The following is a 22,162-nucleotide window of genomic DNA, read 5'->3' on the forward strand; positions in this document are numbered from 1 at the left end:
TACTGTTGTGTGATACCCATTTGTTATAGAAATGTAATAAAGTATCATTTGATTAAATAATAAAATCATGTATTATGAATAAATATAGATAAAGCTGTTCCTATATAGATATAAGCCTATTTATTATTCTTTAATAAACTAATTGCAGATGAAAATTCTAGGCAGACCAAGTGTAATAAATAAACATTTCTTCTGATGAATTACAATTTGATGAACTTTAATGACAATTCTTTCCACAAAATTATTACAAAGAGAGGTGAAATACAGAGATAAAAGCTCTATGCATACAATATTTTATTTAGAACATTTGAAGCTCTGAGCAGATGGTAGATTTATGAGTCCAGGCGTGTTCCAGTCAGGATTCCCCGCTTCCAGCCTCACTTTTTCTGAACTATAAATATAACAGAAAAGAGAGGTGAATAAATAATACCAGAGAAACAGAAAATATACACACAAAATATGGTAAGGACAGAAGAGTACAGAGTGTTCTACCTATGTAGGCATTAGTTAAACATGAATTGCCTATAATCACTACTCATCGTTGCATTAAAATGTCTTAAAGGAGCAATCCCCTTATTAATGTCGCATTTCAATATTCTATTTATGAAATCTGGGTATAGAACAAACAATAACAAACCCTTATTCTAAATCACCGTTCATCAATAGATGCCATCATCAACAGGAGACAGCCTCTATGCTCACCGCGTTCTTTAAGAGGTTGCCCGACTTGGTGAAGATGTTCGGCCTCCGGGCGGGCGTCGGGCTGCTCTGTGGAGTCGTCTTTTGTTTGGAGACCGGGTTCAAGGACGTGGGGACGGTCAGCGTTGGGAGTGGTGGTGGTAAATAGCCCTGAGGTTTGGTGGAGCTTTGGGTGGGGTTGAACGCCGCGTTGGGCGTCGACTGGGTGAAAGACTGATTCGGCGTGTACGGGAGATAGGATTGAGGTGATGGTGTGTAAGAGAGGCTGGGTGGTGCGTTTGTTAGGGCGAAGGGTGTGTTTGATAGGGCGGAGGGTGTGTAAGGCTGGGCCGATGGTATGTAAGGCTGGGTCGATGGTGTGTAAGAGAGGGTGGATGGTGTGTTTGATAGGGCGAAGGGTGTGTTTGATAGGGTAGACGGTGTGTACGGTTGGGTAGACGGTGTGTACGGTGCATACGTCTGACCAGGTGCGAAGGGCTGACCAGCAGTGTAGGGCTGAGGCGTTGGTGTGAACAACTGGGACGTCGAAAGGGGCGTAGACGCCGCCGTTGCGGACGATGACAGCGACGATGATGACGGCGGCGACGGCGCGAGCGACGCCCCTGTGAGGGCTTTGAGGAAGGGGTTGCTGTTGCCGAGCCCCTGGGTGGTGGTGGTGGTGCTGGTGGTGGCGGCGGCGGAGGTGCTGCTCTGGTAGGGCTGTGTGTGGGCGGAGGGGAGCTCAGGTAGTAGTGTGGGAGGAGGCGGAGGAGGGAAGCTGTCCGCTCCGTCCCCGTCCCCGTCCCCTCCTCTCTCTGGCTCCCCCTGGTGGTCTCCAGCCATGTCGTAGTGCTTCTTCCTCAGCTCCCCCAGGCGCACGCGCTCCTGCTCCAGCTCGCTCTCCAGCTCCAGCACCTTCACCTGAGGAGAGGAGCGGGGAACACACACCCTCTCAACCTCCGTGGTACGGTGCGTGGCGGAGGGGAAACCGACCGTTCTCTGGTCATCCCACACGGGTTTATACCCGGGTAGGTCTTTAAAGGGAAGGGCTTTGGAGGGGCCCGGCAGGAGTGTGCATTGATGCTTTGATTAGCTCTAATCAAGTAGCACTACTATAGATTAGTATTGAATGATGTTATCAATATATTGTGCCCATTTGGTATTAAAATAGCCTTTTAAAAGGAAATTGTTTCAAAAATAGTTTTAAAAAGTATATATCATACATTCACATATTATTATTCATGCTTATATACTAGGTCATTTGACTACATAGGCTCTAGCCTCTGAGCCAGTTAAAAGTACATGCTGTTCCTTTTCTTCATGGAAAATGGAAGTGTTAAATGAGGGTCATAAGCAATTTGTGGATTGACAGGACGTTTCTGAAGAATGACATCACCACAAACCTGAGCCTCCATCTCCATCTTTTTGAGCTTGATGAGAGACCTTCCAGTGAAGTCCATCGGAGCTACCAGGAAACACAAAAGATTTGAAATGTTAGGAACATTACACCGTACTTTATATCGTACTCCTCCTAGCATTGGTGCTGCTGTGTGTTAAGCACGGCCCGCTCACTTTTCTCCGTGACCTGCTGCTGTCCGTGCTTGGTGGAGGTAACCACGACGGCGGTCATGTCGTTGACGTGTCTGGACGCCTGCTGCAGCGTGTACAGCTTCTTGTTGTTGCGGTCCGCCTTCACCTGGGAACCCCACGAAACACAACATAACACAGGTTATTGATGAGAATGTGTTGAGTGATTCAAATGTTGGGCAAATACCCTGATTTGATCGCCTGGGAACCGGATGAATCTGCGCACTCTGAATATGAGCAAAGATGTTGAAATGTAATGAGACGGTAGTGAACATGTCATAATGTAATGAGACGGTAGTGAACATGTTGTAATGTAATGAGACGGTAGTGAACATGTTGTAATGTAATGAGACGATAGTGAACATGTTGTAATGTAATGAGACGGTAGTGAACATGTTGTAATGTAATGAGACGGTAGTGAACATGTTGTAATGTAATGAGACGATAGTGAACATGTTGTAATGTAATGAGACGCTAGTGAACATGTTGTAATGTAATGAGACGCTAGTGAACATGTTGTAATGTAATGAGACGCTAGTGAACATGTTGTAATGTAATGAGACGCTAGTGAACATGTTGTGATGTAGTGAGACGCTAGTGAACATGTTGTGATGTAGTGAGACGCTAGTGAACATGTTGTAATGTAGTGAGACGCTAGTGAACTTCGTACCTTGGAAGACGCCACCAGCTGGGCAGTGCTGGCTGCGATCTCATGTGAACAGGCGATGAGCTCCTCGTATTTACCGTTGTGCGACACGACTCGGTCGGCCGACTCTCTGAAAGACAAGGGTATTATAAGTATCAATGAGGGAGCCATTCTTTAGCCTCAGAGGTTTGAACAAAGGGTTGTTTGTGAGGACGTACAGTATTTGGGTGGCCCCCCAGCCGACGGCCTTGGAGGCTGAGATCAGACCCTCGGTCCAGCGGGAGTTCTTGGCGTAGAATTCATCTGCAGATGCTGCCCCCTGCAGAGAGATTAATGGAGGTGTTCTTAAGAGTCTGACTCAGTGGGGGAATACCGATTCTTCAACACTCCAGATTCCAGGACAACACAGGGATTCAAGAACGCTGCAGAGGTAACTGTAGAGAAATATGCGGACCCCAGTGTGTTTAAAATGTGACATTAAACATGTTCAACAAACTACCAGCCTGTATCACAGAGATGCAACAGCAGGGGAGAACACAGGTGTGTCTCATGACGTTAATTAGGGCACTGGCATGCTAACAAACAATAATTAACTTAATGAGCTACACCTGTCTCCACTCTATGCGACACCTCTGTGATAAAGGCATATTTAGATGCTTTAACATACATTTTTGCTACCAGTGTATGTAAAGGGAGAGAAACAGTCAGAGGGCTGTTCCTTTGACAGTGGTTTGACCGATTCATTGCCTTTTTCCATAATAGGATTTAAAAGGGAATTTTCTCTTCCGCAGTCATAGTTCGGAAATTTAAGCAACCCTTAATACATGCAAATACACAACAACAACAACCTGATGTCAACTCACCCTTCCACTCTCCACAATGTCCTTCTGCAGGTCGGTCGCAGCAGTCACCAGCATATGAATGGCCTGCAGAGAGGGGTATGAATATTAATACCGACCTGATTAAATATACATCCAATTAAAAGTTATGATATAAACATGGAGACACCTCACCTTCATCAGATCCGAACAGGACCCAAGAATACTGTTACCAAGGACGTAGAAAAGAAAATCATTAAATGATTGATTGAAAGATCACACGGATTTGTATATGTCTATGAATTATTTATTATGAATGATTAACAGTAGTTTATATATTTCACTGACTGACCTCTGGTTGACTTCTAGTTTTATTCCGGTCGTATCTCGTCTGGCCTGGCTCATTATCTCCTAGAAAAAAATACAACAAAACACACAGGATTTGATTCACACATGAAAAGTTCACTCCTCATGCCTCATGTCCTGTGTGTGTGTGTGTGTGTGTGTGTGTGTGTGTGTGTGTGTGTGTGTGTGTGTGTGTGTGTGTGTGTGTCCTCACGTCCATGCGCAGCACGGCCTCCTCTATGGCGGTGGAGGTGGCCACCATCTCCTTGTCCACCATGTCGCCCATCTCCTCCTTCAGCACGTCTCTCCCTCTGGGCTGCAGCTCCTACACACACACACACACACACACACACACACACACACACACACACACACACACACACACACACACACACACACACACACACACACACACACACACACACACACACACACACACACAGTACATCAGAGAGGTTTATAAGCTGTATTGTCCATAGTTCAAATATGTTTTACTGCCATCACGTTTGCATTTTACATTTTTGTTACATTTCTTTAACAACAACTTTTGCTTCTGAAAAATGTGATTTCCCTATCATGTTTATTAAACTGATATTACGGTCACACATTTTTGTAAATTTTTATGTACCCGTAGTTATGTTTTGGCTGATTTCATGTTTCAATCTCTGGTTAAGATCCAGGATAATTGAACACTAATGGCGCATTTCCACTGCAGGGTGCGGAACGGATCGGATCGCAAAGGTGCGGGTCGGATCGCGTTTCCACCGCCAAAAGTGGGCGTGACCCGGACTTTGCCGTACCCGTTCCGACCCCATTCTAGGGACTCCTCCGTTGCGGTACCCAAAACGAGACCAGACGCCTGAAAGGGTACCCTGGAATTCTAGCTACACCCCCCCTCCGTTGATTGGTCGACAGAATCGTCACTTCCGGGTGACGCGGGGATAAAAACAAACAAACAGTAGCCTCAAGGTATTATTCTTTACAATTAACATGTCGCGTAAAAAGCTTGCTTGGGCGAACAAGGAGGTGGAGACGTTCGTCTGCATTCTTGCGGAGGAAGACGTTGTTTACGATGTTTACGTAGCTGCCGCGGCGATTGACATCCGGCCTACCACCAAGGGTACTGTCGGCAGTGGAAACGCGACCTCGGAACTGAGCTGGGCTATACTGCCCCCTCCCTACCGCCCCTTTGCGATCCGATCCGTTCCGCACCCTGCAGTGGAAACGCGGCATAACCGAAAAACAACAACGGAACCAAACTTTTCAACAAATTGACGCCTCGTCTTATGAACCACCAAAGAAAAGGATGCAGACAGTATAAACTGTATGTTTTGAATGAATTATAAGCATGAAAAGAAAATCGGAATCTCTCAGGCTGCCAGGATCATTAAGCATTGATTCTCGGTGCGCTGCTTGTGATTGGCTGCTGGCTGACCTGTCCCAGGGCGAGGATCCTCTGGACGGCGTAGCGCATGGCGGTGGGGTCGGCGCGCGGCAGGGTGCTCTGCAGCTTCAGCTCCTTCAGGAACTGCAGGCAGTGGGCGGAGCAGTCCCGGCAGCCGTCCGTCAGACCTGCAACGCGCCGAGTGGAGGAGGGCTAGTCAGGAGGCTGACACACACAGCAACGCATGCGTTTGTTGGTGTGTGTGTCTCGGGATCAGCGTGGTCGGTAAGAGCGGTGTGTAACATTATTGTCAGCGTGTTCAGTGTGTGTGTGTGTGTGTGTGTGCCTCATGGTGTGCGTGGTCAATATGGTTGTGCGTCATAGTGGTCAGTATGTGTGTGTATGTGTGTGTGTGTGTGTTTGTGTGTGTGTGTGTGTGTCATAGGGGTCAGTGTGTGTGTGTGTGTGTTTGTGTCATAGGGGTCAGTGTGTGTGTGTGGTTCTGTGTGTCATAGGGGTCAGTGTGTGTGGGTGTGTGTCTCACGGTCAGTGTAGTCAGTGGGTGTGTCTCAGCGTCAGCGTGGTCAGTATGTGTGTGTATGTGTGTGTGTGTGTGTGTGTGTGTGTGTGTGTGTGTGTGTGTGTGTGCGTGTGCGTGTGTGTGTCTGTCTCACGGTCAGCGTGGTCAGTGGGTGCAGAGTGGGAGGCTGCGGCTCCATTGACGATGGTGTCCGCTGCCAGGTGGGAGAACTGGGTGACGGCTCTAAGTAGACCACTGGCATCTAGACACACACACACACACACACACACACACACACACACACACACACACACACACACACACACACACACACACACACACTTTATTAACCCTGAAATACTCTCTGAACTGAATATTTTTATTTACAAATCATTTCCCAAAATGTATTTTGTAAAATGCACATAAAAGTATAATGCACAATTTAATATTAAAATAAGTATAATTGTACCTCTATCTATACTTCAGCCTTTCCTATTGGCTACTACAGTTACTGTTGTTGTGAGAGAACGCCTCATAACGCTGTATTAACACAGTATTGAACAGTCCCTCACACTGCAGAGTGTACACAGTCAGTACATGAGCTCCAGCCTACCACTCATGTTCCCCATGTAGACCAGCTGGTTCTGGTGCATCTTGTCTATGGAGCCCAGCGCCACCTCAGCTCTGCTCACCAGGTAGTCTGGACCGCAGAACCACATGGAGGGGACGTGAGAGAGAAGACAGACAAGGACCAACAGCCACCAATAATGCAAAGTAAGATGTGGAATGTGAACTTAAGTGCTTGTTATTGCAATATGCTATGAGTTAACATAGGTTGTCTGCTTTAAGCTAACGTAACTTAACTCATAACCTTGTAACATTATACTTAATAAATAAATTATTTTTTAAGTGTCCACTAGATGGCAATCATAGAAGGTTTTTCGGTTTAAATCGTACTTACTCCATTAACAACAACAAAATGGTTATTCTAGAATCGTACTTTAAGGAAAACCAAACACCAAGTTTGAGATAACACACAACTTCACTCATCCTCTCAAACAGTTGTTCCAGCTATGGTTCGACTTCACTGCAGGAAGTTGCTCAGAGGTAACTCGTCAACACAGAGAGATCACTAGCGTGGGGGAGTGGGGGGGGGGGGGGGGGGGGGGTGGTACCAGGGGAGCTGGTGCAGCGGACGTGGATGGGGTCGTCGATCTTGGCCATGGCGTCCAGGACGATGCCCTCCGCCTCCACCACGGCGCACTGCAGCAGACAGAACTGCTCCTCCTGCAGCTTCCTGGTCAGCTCCCCCTCCCGGCACGCCTGGGGGGGGGACGACGACACACAGGGGTCAGACGGGCAAGCACTTCTACCTGCTCATCCACCATGGCCTACAACAGCCTCTCTTCTCCCTCTAAGAGTGGTCCCTGCAAAGGGACCACAATGCCAATGAGCTATTCAGCCAACTCTGGTATAGAACCTGTTCTGTGCATGATCCCTGTCAACTAAACTAAACTAAGTCTTATATTTTTCATATAAATCTGTGATTTCTAGCCTAGGATCAGAGAGGCGGTTCTCGAGTCCTGTTGATTCACATCCACCCGGAGCTCAATGCACGGCAGGTGTGGGGTATCTGAATGGTACTCGGTGCATTGACATAACTTAAATGATACAGCAAAAAACGTATAATCAGTTATAATGATAATACATTGTTTTTGTCAAGTTTCCATGGTATCAAAAACACTTAACGATTTCAAACCCTACAAAACAATTTAATCAAAAAATGGAAAATAGATAGGATAAAACTAGTAACAATTAGTGAACATTAAAAAACAAATTTGATTGAGAAAAAAACCCATCAAAGTCGATTGAAAACAGCTTGTTTTCCACTGAAGCTACCTGATCCCCATCCCTCCATCCATCCTTCCCTCCCTCCCTCCGTGCATCCACCTCCCCATCTCTACCTGCTGCTGCAGCTGTGCCTGCAGGCTCCCCAGCTCCATGCCGGCCATCTGCCGGTGCTGGTCCAGGGAGCTCTGCTGGAGCTGGCTCTGCTGCCGGAGGGAGGCCAGCTCCGAGTCCTTGTCCCGCACCGAGCGCAGCAGCACCTCCCTCTCCGCCTGCAGGCCCGCCAGGGTGCCGCTCAGCTGGGACCCCACCTGGGGAACACACACAAACACACAACGTACGCACACACACACACACAGAACACACATGCACACACACACACACACACACAGACACAAGCACAACCTTCATGTTAATTATCAATACGACTCTTTTAAAGGGCTTCAAAAAAGAGTTTCATCAAATGTAAAAATGGGATACAACGACATAAATTTCTTAACAATGTGTTAGATACTTATATTATTTTACGGATCATGCGTCTATAATCACACAGTTGAGTACAATTTTTTGATTTAGTTTGTACTTTCGGTTGTTACCCAACAAACAACGTCTAAACAAGAATTTAAAACCGTATTGTGGTCCAATCTCTTGAAGGTGTGAGTGACTAAGCGTGAGGAGGTCAAGGGGCTACCATCTCTTTGGTCTGCAGGGCGGTGCTGGCGTTGGACGCCTGCATGCGGGCCTGGTCCAGCTCTCGCCTCAGCCTGTCGATCTCCAGCTTCTGCTCTGCGTTGATCGCCAGCTGGGAGAAATACAGCATTATTAAACACAATGTGTTTAGCACAATGCATGCGTTTATGAAAAATAAGTGTCTGTTCAAATGTGTGTTTGTAAAAAGTTGTGTTTATGTTTCAGTGTATGTATTAACATTGTGTGTGTATTTCAAGAAAACGTTCAACCTTCAATAAGCATTCAAGAATGTAAAGTGTATGTAAGAGCAATACATATGTATTCAAGTGCTTGTTTGTATTTTGTAAAATGTATGTTTCTGTGTGTTACAAGATATATATGCAAAACAAATGAATGCATATTCAAAATGTGTGTGTATAAGTGTGTTTGTGTTCGTGTTCTGCGGCCTGAACCCACCACATCAGTAGATCAAAACTTAAGAACTAGACACTGGGTTTTGATTAACTAAGAAGTTTGAGTTGTATTTTAAACAGCTCCAGCCGGCTCAGTGACCTCAGTCCATACCTGTTGCTGCAGCTGAGCCCTCAGAGCCTCCATCTCCCTGCTGTGCCGGTCTCTCTCCTGGTCGAGGGAGCTCTGCAGGGAGTGGGCCTGCTGCCTGAGGGAGCTGAGCTCTGCGTCCTTGTCGCTGGCCGAGCGGAGCAGCATGTCCCTCTCGGCCTGGAGCCCGGCCAGCAGGCCGCTCAGCTGGGACCCTTCCTGCAGGGGGACCGGGCGGGTCAGTGAGACTGCTTTGTGTGGACTCACATTTGGAGATACACGTTTGTTTTGTAGTTTTACACATTAGTTCTGGAGTTAACACGTTTGTTCTGTTTTAAGAGTTCAATATTTTGCTTTAAAAAAAATAAAAGGATTTTAGAGTTACACATTTCTTTTGTTTTAAAGGTCCCATGACATGCCACCAGGTGTGGTGTGATTAGCCGTTCGAAGCCGTTTTGGAAATCGGCCCCTTATGACATCACAGGTGGGCGTGTCCACCTAGATGTGTGCTGGATAGATCAGTCTACCAGCCTACCCAGTGGACTGTAGCAAACGTTACTCATCTATCCGTCACACATCTACGTGGACACACCCACCTGTGATGTCATAAGGGGCAGATTTCCAAAACGGCTAATCACACCACACCTGGTGGCATGTCATCGGACCTTTAAGAGTTACACAATGGAGTTAAACATTTGTTTGATAGAGTTAACTAATTTGTTTTAAGAGTTACACTTTTCTCATACCATTTCCTTCTGCCCCAGAGCGCTCCGAGCCTGATCCAGTTCTGCTTTTTGAACCAACAGATCATTCCTCATCCGCTCCATCTCCTGCTGCTGTTTCTCCATCTGACCGGGACATGAGAACATCAGTCAAACGACCACAGGACATGAATCTACAAAACACCACCTATTCATTGGCACACAGGTAATAATACAACATTGTGTGACCTCTTCCTTGGGTCAAAGGTTATGAGTGATCCTTCCTCACCTGTGCTCTGTTTTCCTGCCGGATGCGATCCAACTCATTAGACACCTGCTGTTTAGTGATTTGCATGTCGTCTTTGTCGTTTTTCATACCTGACAGCACCCTAACCGTCTCTGCATTCTGCAAACAGACACAAATACAGCACTGGTTAGAGCTCATACTACGAACCGCCAATCAAAAGTATCCAACACACTAAAAGAACCAGATGTGTCAACACACAGCAGAACGTATTTGGGTGATGAAGAACGACTTTACCTTCTTCATGAGGTCTGCATGACTGGTCACCAGCTCTGCGTGTCGCTCCTTCAGCTGAGAGAAGCGCATCTCTGCTGCTTGGGCCCTGGCTGTGGTAGCAACAGCAAACAGACAGTCAAACAAAAAATATATATGCAGGTAGACCAATGTTAAGGAAACAATTGAATAGCCAGATTAGTACTCTTAATACATTTTGATGAGAAATAATGCCGTTCAAATGTTTGTTTAAAATGGTTTAAAATGGCTTTTGTTGAATCTAATGCATCACCATACCGTAATTACGATAGACCAACCTCAGTTTGACTATACAACGGCATTTGATTATAACTTTACCATATCATCCTGCCCTAGTTCAAAACCCCCCTGATCACGCATCATATCCATGTTAACGCTAACATATAATGTACATGTTAGCAAGCCGCTCCGCTGTACTCACTGTCGGCCTCCTTGTAGCCCACCTGGGCGCCGGCGTTGGCCACGCCCGTGCAGCGCAGCGCCTCCACCTCCATCCTCAGCTGCTCGTTGCCCACCAGGGCCATCTGCTTGTGGGTGGTCTGCTCCTCCAGCTGGGCCTCCAGCCGGTTCACCTGGCCCTTCAGCTCCATCACACACCTCTGGGCCTGGGGAGGAGAGGGGGGGTCACCGTCAGTACAGAGTCCGTGGGTCGTTCAGCGGACACCCAGAGCCCACGCGACCGCAGGCGAGGTCTAACAACAGTCAAGGGATGTCGGCAACGCCGAAGAATACGCAAAGAGAAGGTCTCAACGACAAAGTCGCCGAGGAAGATGTCTTGGACTACGGTACGGCGTAGCTAAATGAACCAGAACATGAAGTTAGTAGAGGCTCTTTAGCTAGCGCCTGGTCAGTTGATTGACCCGGCCAAAGATGAGGCGAGTGATGTGTGCATGAGACTCTCTTCACTCCAGCCCCCCCAGGGACCCACCTCGGTCTTGATGAGCTGTAGCTCTGGTTTCAGGACCAGCAGCTCCTTCCTCAGGATCTCGGTCTCCCTCTGCTCCTGTGCCTCGGGGAGGCCGTACTGGTTGACGGAGTAGTACTAGCCGAACAGAGACAGACGATCGGTTAGGACTGAAGGCATCATGGGATGTTTTGTTGGCGATACTCCGCCATACATCATACGCCATACGCCAATACAACTTAACCTAGAGACATGAAAACATTGTTTTCTCACGTCTCCCAAGAGAAATGCTGTTTAAAGCACAACAATCGCTCTCTATAATGACAAATCTTTGTTGGCATCATAGAGGTATCCCATGATAGAGTTATAGTGACTAAACAACATAATGAGTAACATCCCAACGCCCCTAGGCTTCCCCGATGGAGGAGGTCAGTGCGACGGGACGTCCTGACGTTCCAGCCCTGTACCTGCTGGTTCTGGGGCGCGTCCCGGGGCTCTGGTTGCCCCCCCGCCTCCACCTCCTCATGGGGCTCCCCGTCGCCCACGACAACCACGGGTCGCTTGTACTCAGCAAACGCGGCGGCACGCAGGAAGTTCGGGGGGGACTGTTGGGGGGAAGGAACCAGTGTGATGAAACATCATTGACATGGCTCTAAGGTTAAGACATGCCCTGAAAGAACTGCATATCAGAAGGTGGAGGAAGAGATGGGTGCATTACGGGGGCATTACTCACGTCTGGTAGGTCTGGGATCTGAATTATGGTTTTAAAGAACTCAATTTCTCTAGTCCGGTTGTAGAACTCTGTGAGACTAAATGAAACAAGTACAGATGTCATTGGCACCGGTCAAGTTTAACGCAACAAATGACCACATTGATTTAAGATCAACTTTTAAAGTTTGTCCTCGACCAATGAAAACATACATTGGAGATAACGGTGTGAACTCGACCAATAAAACATACCTTGTGAACAGATCCCGAAATCTCTCTCTGTGTCCAAGAAGAGAATCCGGGGAAATACCTTTTACAACAACAGGATATGAATGGAGTCTTAGGAGGGCAGAAAAGTGAAGTGGCTATGGTGTTCGACTTGGTACAGAGTTCGTTTCCCAGTATTTGCAGTCTACATCCTTGAGCAAGATGGCCTAAAACCTGCGCCTTAATGCCATGCATATTGAATCCCTGTATGTCTATTGGGACTACAGCGTCTACTAAAATGATTAGGAAGTGAAAGGTAATAACTCACGGCTGTGGAGTTTGAAGAGCAGTATGACGGAGAAGTGGTAAAGGAAGCTGGAGTCCAGGATGACGGGGATAAGGGGGGCCAGTCGGCACTGGCCAGAGGCGGTGGTGGATTTAGCCCCGATAGCGTCCACCTGACGCAGCACTGAGGTCAACCAGAGAGGACATGTTGGATCATTCATAACAGCAATAGCAGAGTAACAGTGTGATTATGTAATGCAGTGTATTTGTGTTATGTATTATCATTTGGGAAACTATCATTATAATAATGACATAATAATAATGGGAATAATAATGACAACAATAATTCTAAGTATTTTCTTTATTATTATAAAAAATATTGTAATTATAATAATAGATGACATCCCAAAATGGACAAGGATACAAATTGACAAAAACAAATCGTAAACAGTGATTGGCAAACCTGTGTCAGCAAATTTCAGCCCATTATCCAAGTATTCCAGTAGTTCCTGAGTCATGTCTAACCTGTGATAAAGACATAGAGACAGACAACCTTAACATATGAACCCGTGTAGATTCATCAGAGTCAGGGTGGCTGCTTCACACTGCCATGTTTTATAGCAATAGTTGTTTCATGTATCAGTTTGGTATTCACTGATTTATAAATTCTGAACTAAGGATACGTGCAAGATCAACAAGCAGATCATTATAGTATGAAAAACATAATGATGATGAACAACCGCTGGATTACACATGTATCATGCTTAACACTGCCAGAGTAGTAGGTAGGGCTGGTGAACAACAACACAACAAACCATAAAACGTGTGAGTAATAATGCAAGTGGAGAGTGTCAACGTACACTTGGTTCTTGTCACTTCCTGCTTCTCTCTCCACAGCCTCGTCGCTGGCCTCCAGGTTGCCTGGGATACACTTGTGCTGGAGATGAGATGTCATGTTAGACAACTAGTAGTAGTAGTAGTAGTAGTAGTAGTAGCAGTAGTAGTATAAATCACTGTTGAATGACTCTAAAACAAAACTAGGCAATGACCTAAAATCTAATAATGCTGCAATGATCATAGAGACAACATTTACTGCCTTGAATGGGCTCTCTAGAGGAATGTATGTTGTTGAATGTACCTTGACGTGAAACTCCATTTTGAGACAGAGGTACTTGGCGGACAAAGCCACAAGGTGTCCATATCGGTCATGAAGGTTTCCCTGGGTCATTCAAAACATTACATGATCGATTAATTCTCAGTTCAAGAAATGCAAGTAAACTATTTTAAAAAGAAAGTGTGTATTATCTTTAGTCATCAGTATATATCTTTTGTGCTGTACCCACCCACAGAATGCCCATATCTCGGACATTGCGAGACCTTCTGTTGCAGTCTCGAACAGCCTGTACATTGAACAACAGCAACAAAAAGATACACAGAATAATATTTGAGAAATGGTATTTTCTTTAGTCAGTTGTGTTTTTATATAGCCGAGCATCTCAGTCTGTCTCTCTCAATGGCCCCACAAAACCCAAAAAATTACATAAGAGGTAACGGATAGAAACTACTAGAAACCAGAACAACTACTGCTACTTTCATTACTACTGGAAATACGATTTATCTTATTACTTAGTAAAGGAATTTAGTAGTAGGTGTGTGTTCCTTCCTTTAGTGGTAAAGGAAGGATGGTCTAGTAGTGGCTAGTGATTGACTGGCCATGTGTTCAAACCCTGGGAACAGGGATCATTGAGCAATAATCCTGACTGATACTTGCTCCTGAATATCAATAACAGCATCTGCTTAATGACCATGACATTCCAAGTGATAGTTCTCGAGTCAGGAGGTTGGTGGCCCTTGTGTCCTTACGTTGGGGTGTCCGTCCCTGAGCACCTTGTGCAGCATGTAGCAGTACTTCCAGCTGATCACGGAGCTGCTGGACAGAGGCAGGTTCTGGCAGTAGGACATGAAGGTGGTGGCGCCACTCTCCTTGTGTGTGCCCAGGATGATGTCTTCACACGTGTAGTTAAGGAAACACCCTGTACAACATCATGAAATGCAGCCTTTCCCATACCAGTTTTATTTGGATGGTGCTTAGTCACAATAACCTGTGACCTTGGGTGTCTTGAAAGGCGCCTCTAAATTAAATGTATTATTATTATTAATAAGAGCCTCAGAGTGTCAGAGGCCTAGAATATAACCCCATACTTCCATAGGAGGTAAATTAAGAAACATCAGATGGAACTCAGACCCTCCTCCCAGGGACTCATGTTGGCAGTTACAACAAATCTACTATTTTAAAGTTTATTCAAGATATGTAAAATTAGGGTTATCCAATTAGTTATGACGGGTAGATCTGGGTAAATTACAGTGGGGAAAAAATAGTTTAATTCTCAACACAATATAATCCTTTTGTGTTATCCAAAATGATAATATGCAAATATATCGACTTTTCCCCACCAACAACTAGATGTATAGCCCATCATCACGACAAAGGTATACAAACACAACAAAGGATACTCCTTGCATATTTTTCTTTGAGTGGGGTTTCGGCCGCGGTGAGGGTCTTGGTGATGCTGTGGAGCTGAAACGGGAGGGGGGTCAGCCAGGGGGAGCAATTGTGAACAGTTTAGCCAATGCATTTGTATAGTAGGCTATCGTTACTGTACGCTTTTGGGCCAACTATCACCGATGATAGTTTGTGTTTAAAGCAGCAATGTTTTAAAAATGAATATGCTATATAGGCCTATTTAAAAGAGAAAAGCAATGTAGGCCTACTACATACAATAGCCTACTGACATGGGCCTCAGGATAAACTTTCCTTATCAAATCGTAGGTGAAAAGGAAAAGGACCTACCTGCTGTTTTCCAAACTGCTCTTTCTCCGCCGCCAGAACCTTTTCCGTCTTATCAGCTTTGCTCTTTGATTTCAGCATGATGAAATGTATCTTCCACTAAACGTGTAAACTGCGTACCGCTCAAGCTGTTATTTGTAAGTTCAGTGCGCTGTTGCGTCGGTTCTTGAAGATGCGCCCGACGCGTTTGAGGAACGCCTCAGCAATACTTCCTTTGAATTACGCTCTACCCTGCCACATTCCAGTATGGTAAATACAACTTGAATGTAACATCATGAAAACAACGACGACATTCCGTTTTTTTTTAACTCAAGGATCTCCGTAAAATAAGTCTAGAATAGGCTGACTAAAGACTAAAAAACAGTTTCCATCCATCAGATGCAGTCTATGAGTCACTGGGCATGGTCTGTATGCAGTGAAACTTGAATGACAATGAGAGGACACAGCCAGGCAACTGCCTTGTAGGACTGGTTTACCACCCCGCCCATAAATCTGCGACAAATCACACTTAAGACGTTAAAAAGAGACCTTCAAAATAACCATTGCTACGTACTGTTCACCTCTTGCATTTCATAATGATGTATAAAACAAGAATTCATAAAAAAGTCTAAAAGTATTCATTACCACCAATATAACTTAAAAAAAATCACCAAAAAAATACACAAATACAATATAAAGTATGCCAGTACAGTTTGAAAGTGTAGTTATTGTTTGTGTTGCACAGTATAGTGACATCATTCTGCACATTGTAAACATTGCTTTGGTTAATACTTAGAATGTCCTTCTTGAATTCAATCTAGATCTCTGAGCTCTCTGTGCTGGAGTCACGCTTTGGGTGGGGTTTCAGTGACCTGGTGGGAAAAGAGAATTACAAAATCAAGCTCACAGATGGACACTTTTCACATTCAATTCAACACTTCATGCCAAACAAAAACAGCAGAGGAGTTCAACCGAGACAAGTCGACAAACATCTACCTTGTCTGTTGAAGTTCTACTGTAACACAAGGATTTCAGACTCGTGTGGGGACAGTGTGAGGCCTCACTCAAGCCGCTGTTGTGGCTAAGGTCCAGGCTGACTAAATCGTTCTGGTTCTTCATAGAACCCTTGTGTTTGAGAACACTACAGACCAGACCGGCCATTGAGTTCTGGGAGTCATCCAGAGCCCGCTGCAGACAGATGGACACGGACGGATGCCTTCCCTGGAAACAGGAGCACAAGAAGAACTGTGAGCAACTCTTTCACAATCAAAATAATAACAGCCATGGTCTTGAAAGAATTGGGTTGGGTTCGGGTCCGGTGTCTCACATCGTTGGAGGCGTGGGAGAGGAGCTCGACCGCTGTAGCTGGCTGTTTTGTGTTGTTCGCCAAACAACAGTTCCTCGTCATCGGCGAAGACGTCAGTGAATCGCCGTGACTGTAAAAGAGAAGACAAAACATTGTATTTTACATGGATACAGAACCGTTAAATGGTGCCCCCCTGCTTCATTGTTGGACTATGTTTACTACAACGCTACACTAACTTATGAATTAAATGCCTAGTGGACTAGTTCCCTACCAGGTGTGTGGTCTTGATCTTGTGGAGTTCGGGGCCTGACCTCCATTGACAGTACGGGGGACAACTTTCCCTGTGGAGCTTTCATGAGCAAGGCCACTACATTCATCCCTAGCCCGCACCTTACATCTGCCCCGGTATCATGACCTTTCCCTGGCTCTGGTTCTCCAACACCCATCAACCTTCCAACATTTGTATGCCCCATTTGTGTGGGCACATCAGTGGTCGCCCTGTAATCGTACCAGATATACTCTTGTAGCCGGTGGCAACGATCTTAAATGAGCTGGTTCTGATTTGCTGGGTTGTTTTCTCATGTTTATAAGAAGACTATGGGACGGAGGTTCTATTGGATCCAAAACGATCATCCGTCTGTCCAGCCCTGCTCCGCTGACCACTGCTCTCAAAAGAGAAAAATCTGCAGTCTTCCATGTCCACACGTTCATCCTTACTGCTCATCAACGTACTTGAGATATCAGATCCAACGCTTGACGTTTCTCGTTCCTTATCCCAATTGTTGTCGAGAGACCAAGTGTCCTACTGTCGAGACCCCATCTGTTTAATGCTGCTCTCGGAACTAGCTGCCTCGTTGGAACTTGAAGGAAAGGTCTTGGCATCTTCTGCAATACTGGCTGTCGCCGAAGAACAAAGCTTTGCCTGATCTTGTGGATCACTCCCTTTCCCATAGCTTGCCATCTTACCAGGTCTGCTCTCTTAAGCCTCACCCATGCAAAAACGAACACAGATGAAATCAGATTCTGTCGGGTCCTCGTCAGAATCATCTCTTAGTGCTGCTGCAAGGTAATTAACAGGACCTTCCTCAAGACTATCATCCTGGGACCTTGGTTGGACAGTGCTACCCTGGAGGTTCTGACTCGCTAGGTCATCACCTAAAATAAAATCATCAAGGTGGTCACACTTTGGCTTGAATGACGTCCTAAACCCTGACTGGGTGTAAGCAGTGATCATGATTTCTGTTCTTGTTGACCTTGACCTATATCTTTTCCTTCAATGTGCCCTTTTGACTGTAGGTCAGCATCTGCCCTGAGCACCACGATATATTATCCACGCTCAGAATGGAAACTGCACCCATTACAGTTTGGTCCTCTACCATTTCCTGGTGGGCATTTACTATTCTGAATGGCCTGGGGAAGAGATGGCATGTCGCGTTAAGAGAGGTTAATAATTTCACACGTCATCGGTACATCGGTTGCATTGAGGGACAGCCCAGATATGGAATCGTCTAGCTCTCTTTGTATTTTACTGCGCCTTGTTGCTTATGGAAACACGTTTAGGGTGTTTTGTTTGGCTTTTAAATTGCTGTTAAAGACCTGGCTGCATGGCGACTTCAGCTGCTCTTTAGACATTTCCAGAATGTTCAGTGACAGCATCAATGTATCTCCCCTAAGGCCACAGAAAGAAGATTTTATGAAATCACTAGAGCTTGTGACACATCCTGAGCTCCCTTCCTATTGGTCTGGAATGCAATCACCCGCCAACAGACTCCTGACCGCTCCTCTCTCCCAGTGTCACACGGGCCGTCTCCAAGTTCAGCTGCAGCAGCTGCAGGTCACTCTGCTGATTATCACACACCTACAAGGAAGACACAAAGCTTTATTTGGCTGTTTCAATGTATTTACTTAGCAAGGTAAAAGACAAAATTTACTAATCTCTCAAAAACAGACAATCCCACGAAATATCTCCAGAATTCCCAGTGAGACAATTTCTAGTAACAATAAATCCCCTCAAAAATTCTCAAGGGTATACGAGTATAACAGAAAAAGTGTCTCAGTCAGAGCCAAGACGGATTATGTACTACAGCAGGTAGGTATGTAGTGAGACCAGACTGGTAGCTCTGGCGTCAGTCAACACAGCGAGGACCAGGAATGAGGAAACCTTGTAACTATTCTGCAAGTTACACAAAGAGCTCCCTATGTTGACAGTACTAAACCATATCACACCATGTAAAAAAATACACTTTACAGATGACGTATACACACAGCAGACAGACAGACAGACGGAGACTGGTTTGTCCAGGATAAAGATAAGGTAGGTGTATACACCTGTCTTAGGCAGTGAAGCTCAGACTCTGTGCGTTCCTGTTTGGACCGCGCCAGCGCCAGCAACTCATCCTTCCAGCTGTCGCCCTCCCCTGGCAGCAACCATCATTACACACGGTCAAGTAGAACCATCTCATATACATAAAGCACAACTAGATACCATATTATATCAACCAGGAACCTATTACCACATCGTCTACCTTGGACACGACTCATCCCCTACTGGGAGTAATAAAGTGAATCTCAAACTGCAATATAAGCACACATCTTCAACTGTCTAAATTAGTATGTTTAAAGATATGGGTGGTTTACCTGACAAGGCCAGATCCCTGCAGAGCATCTGGTGCTCCTGTTTGAGGCGAATAATCTCCTCTCTCTGGGCACTGCTTTGGGTCACGAGCTGCTGCAAGTCCTCTGTAACCACAGGAAACGCACAATAAGTAGTCCTAAGACGCAGGTCATCTCAATGGAAAATGGACACACTGTCTTTCCTAAGGGAAAGACAGTGAAAACTGTTTCATCTCCGATAATTGATCAAGGCTGCCTACAGTTAGACTGCGGACAATGGGGATTTGAACCCCAGTCACCTTAACAAAATAACATGTTATGAGTACAATATTATAAGCAAAAGGATGGTACACAATTGCCACCATTTATACTTCAAAGGAAACCTCAGTTCAGTAACATCAACGTCAGCGACAGCCTTGGATGGGTCTGGTGCAGCTCAGCTGCCAACTGCTCCCGGAGTCTCTCACCTCTGAGGGCGGCGTTCTCGTGCCTGTACGCCCGGTAGCGGCGCTTGGTCTCCTCCACCACCCTCAGGAGCCGGTCTGCCCGCGATTGGCTCTCCTCGAGCGACGCCTCCACGTCCTGCAGGCCGAGCCTCAGCTCCCCCATGTGGGCGGCGGCCTCACGCACGTCCTTTTCCTGAGAGCCAATCAATCAATAATCAATCAGTAAATCAATTATTTCTCAATCACAATCGGTTCGCAAACAATTACAAGCATGGAAGCAAGTATGAATATTTAAATATTTAAAATGTTGAATATTAATATTTAAACATTTTGAATATTGCATAACAATATTTACAAGTGTGGAATAATAATATTAACATTTGGAATATTTAATATTCTATTTGAATGCACAGAACAGAAGAGTTTAAGAGAAAGTGAACTCTAGATTGATTTAGCCATGGATGGATGGTGTGTAATTCCTTTAAATCCATTTGAACCCAAAATAGAGTACATGCTGCAGGTTTAGGTGGCGTGGCGGTGAAGGCCCTGTAGGCCTCCATGCGTGTGTACCTTGAGTTGGAGCGTGGCTCTGAGCTGCTCCTCCCTGACCTGCAAGGAGCCCACCTGAAAGGACAGGGCCAGCACCGTGGAGGTCAGGCTGGCGTCTTTATCCTGCGGAAAATAGAAAACAACTTCACTGACACTGATTAGTTGATATCTTATAATAAAGGATTAAAGGCTGAATTATACAAACAGAAAGGTTATACTGCTTTCTATGACATCGTTGATAGAAGAAGTGAATTTAAATGCATAGGGAGTGCATGACATGTCTCTACTTTCCCTGTCTGATGAATTGATGAACCACGTGCAATTAAAAATCCTTCAGTTTTTTTTGTGTCACAAGGTTCGTTTTCGTATACTGCTAAATAATAACGGTAAAAACAAGGTCATATGCAAACTGGTTTGACCCTAAATATAATAAATACAGCAGATAAAATACAAGCGATTCCCCCTCTTCAAAGCTTTATTAAAACCATTCCTCTCGAATGATCCTTGATCACCCTTGATGAAGCAACCTAAATTAGAATAACATTTGAGAAACTTTTATCAAAAGCGAACAGATACACGTCATTAATGAACAGGTAATAATAATAATAATAATAAATGAAATTTATATAGCGCTTAATATGGTACTCTAAGACGCTTTACATATTGCCCTATCAAAAACTATGTAAGACAGACTAGGAATAAAAGAAAAACAGAGGTTAAACATGAAGAATAAGGTGGGAGTTAGGTGGGGAAGGCTAGTGTGAAAAGGTATGTTTTGAGGGCAGATTTGAAAGAAGAGAGGGTTGGAGAGACTTTGATGTGGGAGGGGAGTGAATTCCAAAGGGTGGGGGCAGCAACTGAGAAGGCCCGATCACCCCAAGTCCGTCGCTCAGTCCGTGGAACTTGTAGCAGGTTGGCAGAATTGGACCTGAGGAATCGGGAGGGGGCGTGGTGATGGAGGAGGTCGGCAAGGTAGGGGGGGGCTAGGCTGTTGAGGGCCTTGTAGGTGATGAGTACGATTTTGTAGTTGATTCTGTGTTTAATTGGAAGCCAATGGAGTTCACGGAGGACAGGTGTGATGTGTTCTCTGGAGCGGGTACCAGTGAGGAGGCGTGCAGCTGAGTTCTGGACATATTGAAGTTTTTTGAGGACTTTGTTGGTGGTGCCGTAGAGAAGGGTACTTTGTTGGTGGTGCGTTGATAGAAGAGAGGTAGGGGCTAGACATCCTCCTCAAGTGTGCCTACAGGGAGGCTATAATGTAGGGCTGATATGAGCTGCATAACGTACCCAGCTCCATCTGGCTGTACCTGGAGGTCTTTAGAGGTTCGCTCCATGTCCTGGTGCTCCTGTCCCAGCTGCTGAAGCTTCTGCTGGGTGGTGCTGAGCTCCGTCTGGAGGTCCTTGTCCCTGGCCTCCACCACCCGGACACGCCTGGTGAGGGCCCGGATCACCCCCACACACTTCTGGAGCTCTTCTGTGCAGAGACAATTATAAACCTTTATTATGAACCTTTATCCAGTGGTTTTTTCCTGAATCAATCAATTATAATTTACTGTAGCTATAGCTATGTATTACATAGCTATAGCTATTCTTATTTTATCATATTAATAAGATATACAATATACTGCATAACCAATAATTAGTTGTATATTAACCATTCAAATATAATTAATAAACTCGTTCTTCCTATTTTCTGTACCATCAGAGTCGTTTGGTAAATGGAGGAAATGCCAGCAAAACTGACGGTAGAATTGAACCGATGTCCGACTGTTTGTTGCCTCACCGTCCGACCTGGCGCACCTCTTCTCCAGGCTAAGGACTCGCTGGCGGTCCTGTTCCCAGGCGTGGAGCTGCTTGTGGTGGGAGGCAGCCATGGTGTTCAGCTCCCTGTCCCGGTCCTTTAGCTCAGTGATCATCAGCTGCAGCTCACTCCTCTGTCTCTGGATGGTGGAGCTCTCAAAGTCCCTCACAGGTGACATCAGTTTGAAAACAAAACAAACAAGG

At 45.6% G+C, this 22,162-nt stretch overlaps 2 protein-coding genes across 2 annotated transcripts; both read right to left on the reverse strand.

Moving 5' to 3' along the window:
• Nucleotides 1–200: 200 nt before the first annotated feature.
• LOC132447620 (huntingtin-interacting protein 1-related protein-like) lies at nucleotides 201–15,781 on the reverse strand. Its single transcript, XM_060038497.1, has 33 exons — nucleotides 15,269–15,781; nucleotides 14,932–14,995; nucleotides 14,281–14,423; nucleotides 13,761–13,817; nucleotides 13,556–13,636; nucleotides 13,278–13,354; nucleotides 12,881–12,942; nucleotides 12,461–12,601; nucleotides 12,178–12,235; nucleotides 11,951–12,026; nucleotides 11,685–11,822; nucleotides 11,242–11,355; nucleotides 10,735–10,918; nucleotides 10,299–10,387; nucleotides 10,047–10,163; nucleotides 9,803–9,904; nucleotides 9,081–9,275; nucleotides 8,518–8,628; nucleotides 7,943–8,137; nucleotides 7,154–7,301; nucleotides 6,592–6,678; nucleotides 6,133–6,240; nucleotides 5,510–5,646; nucleotides 4,289–4,399; nucleotides 4,082–4,140; nucleotides 3,925–3,955; nucleotides 3,775–3,837; nucleotides 3,130–3,230; nucleotides 2,936–3,041; nucleotides 2,251–2,374; nucleotides 2,082–2,143; nucleotides 703–1,599; nucleotides 201–391 (listed from the first exon to the last, which is right to left on the reverse strand). The coding sequence occupies exons 1-33, from the start codon at nucleotides 15,344–15,346 to the stop codon at nucleotides 356–358; spliced, it is 4,152 nt and encodes a 1,383-aa protein (XP_059894480.1). The 5' UTR covers nucleotides 15,347–15,781; the 3' UTR covers nucleotides 201–355.
• Nucleotides 15,782–15,974: 193 nt separating this feature from the next.
• Nucleotides 15,975–22,146, reverse strand: ccdc62 (coiled-coil domain containing 62). The gene is made up of 10 exons (XM_060038523.1): nucleotides 21,942–22,146; nucleotides 21,466–21,632; nucleotides 20,180–20,281; nucleotides 19,631–19,802; nucleotides 19,188–19,289; nucleotides 18,879–18,967; nucleotides 18,308–18,408; nucleotides 16,572–16,680; nucleotides 16,241–16,465; nucleotides 15,975–16,116 (listed from the first exon to the last, which is right to left on the reverse strand). The coding sequence occupies exons 1-10, from the start codon at nucleotides 22,135–22,137 to the stop codon at nucleotides 16,090–16,092; spliced, it is 1,290 nt and encodes a 429-aa protein (XP_059894506.1). The 5' UTR covers nucleotides 22,138–22,146; the 3' UTR covers nucleotides 15,975–16,089.
• Between the last annotated feature and the right edge of the window lie 16 nt (nucleotides 22,147–22,162).

This window comes from Gadus macrocephalus, chromosome 19 (genome assembly GCF_031168955.1).
Source record: "Gadus macrocephalus chromosome 19, ASM3116895v1".
Taxonomy (NCBI): domain Eukaryota; kingdom Metazoa; phylum Chordata; class Actinopteri; order Gadiformes; family Gadidae; genus Gadus; species Gadus macrocephalus.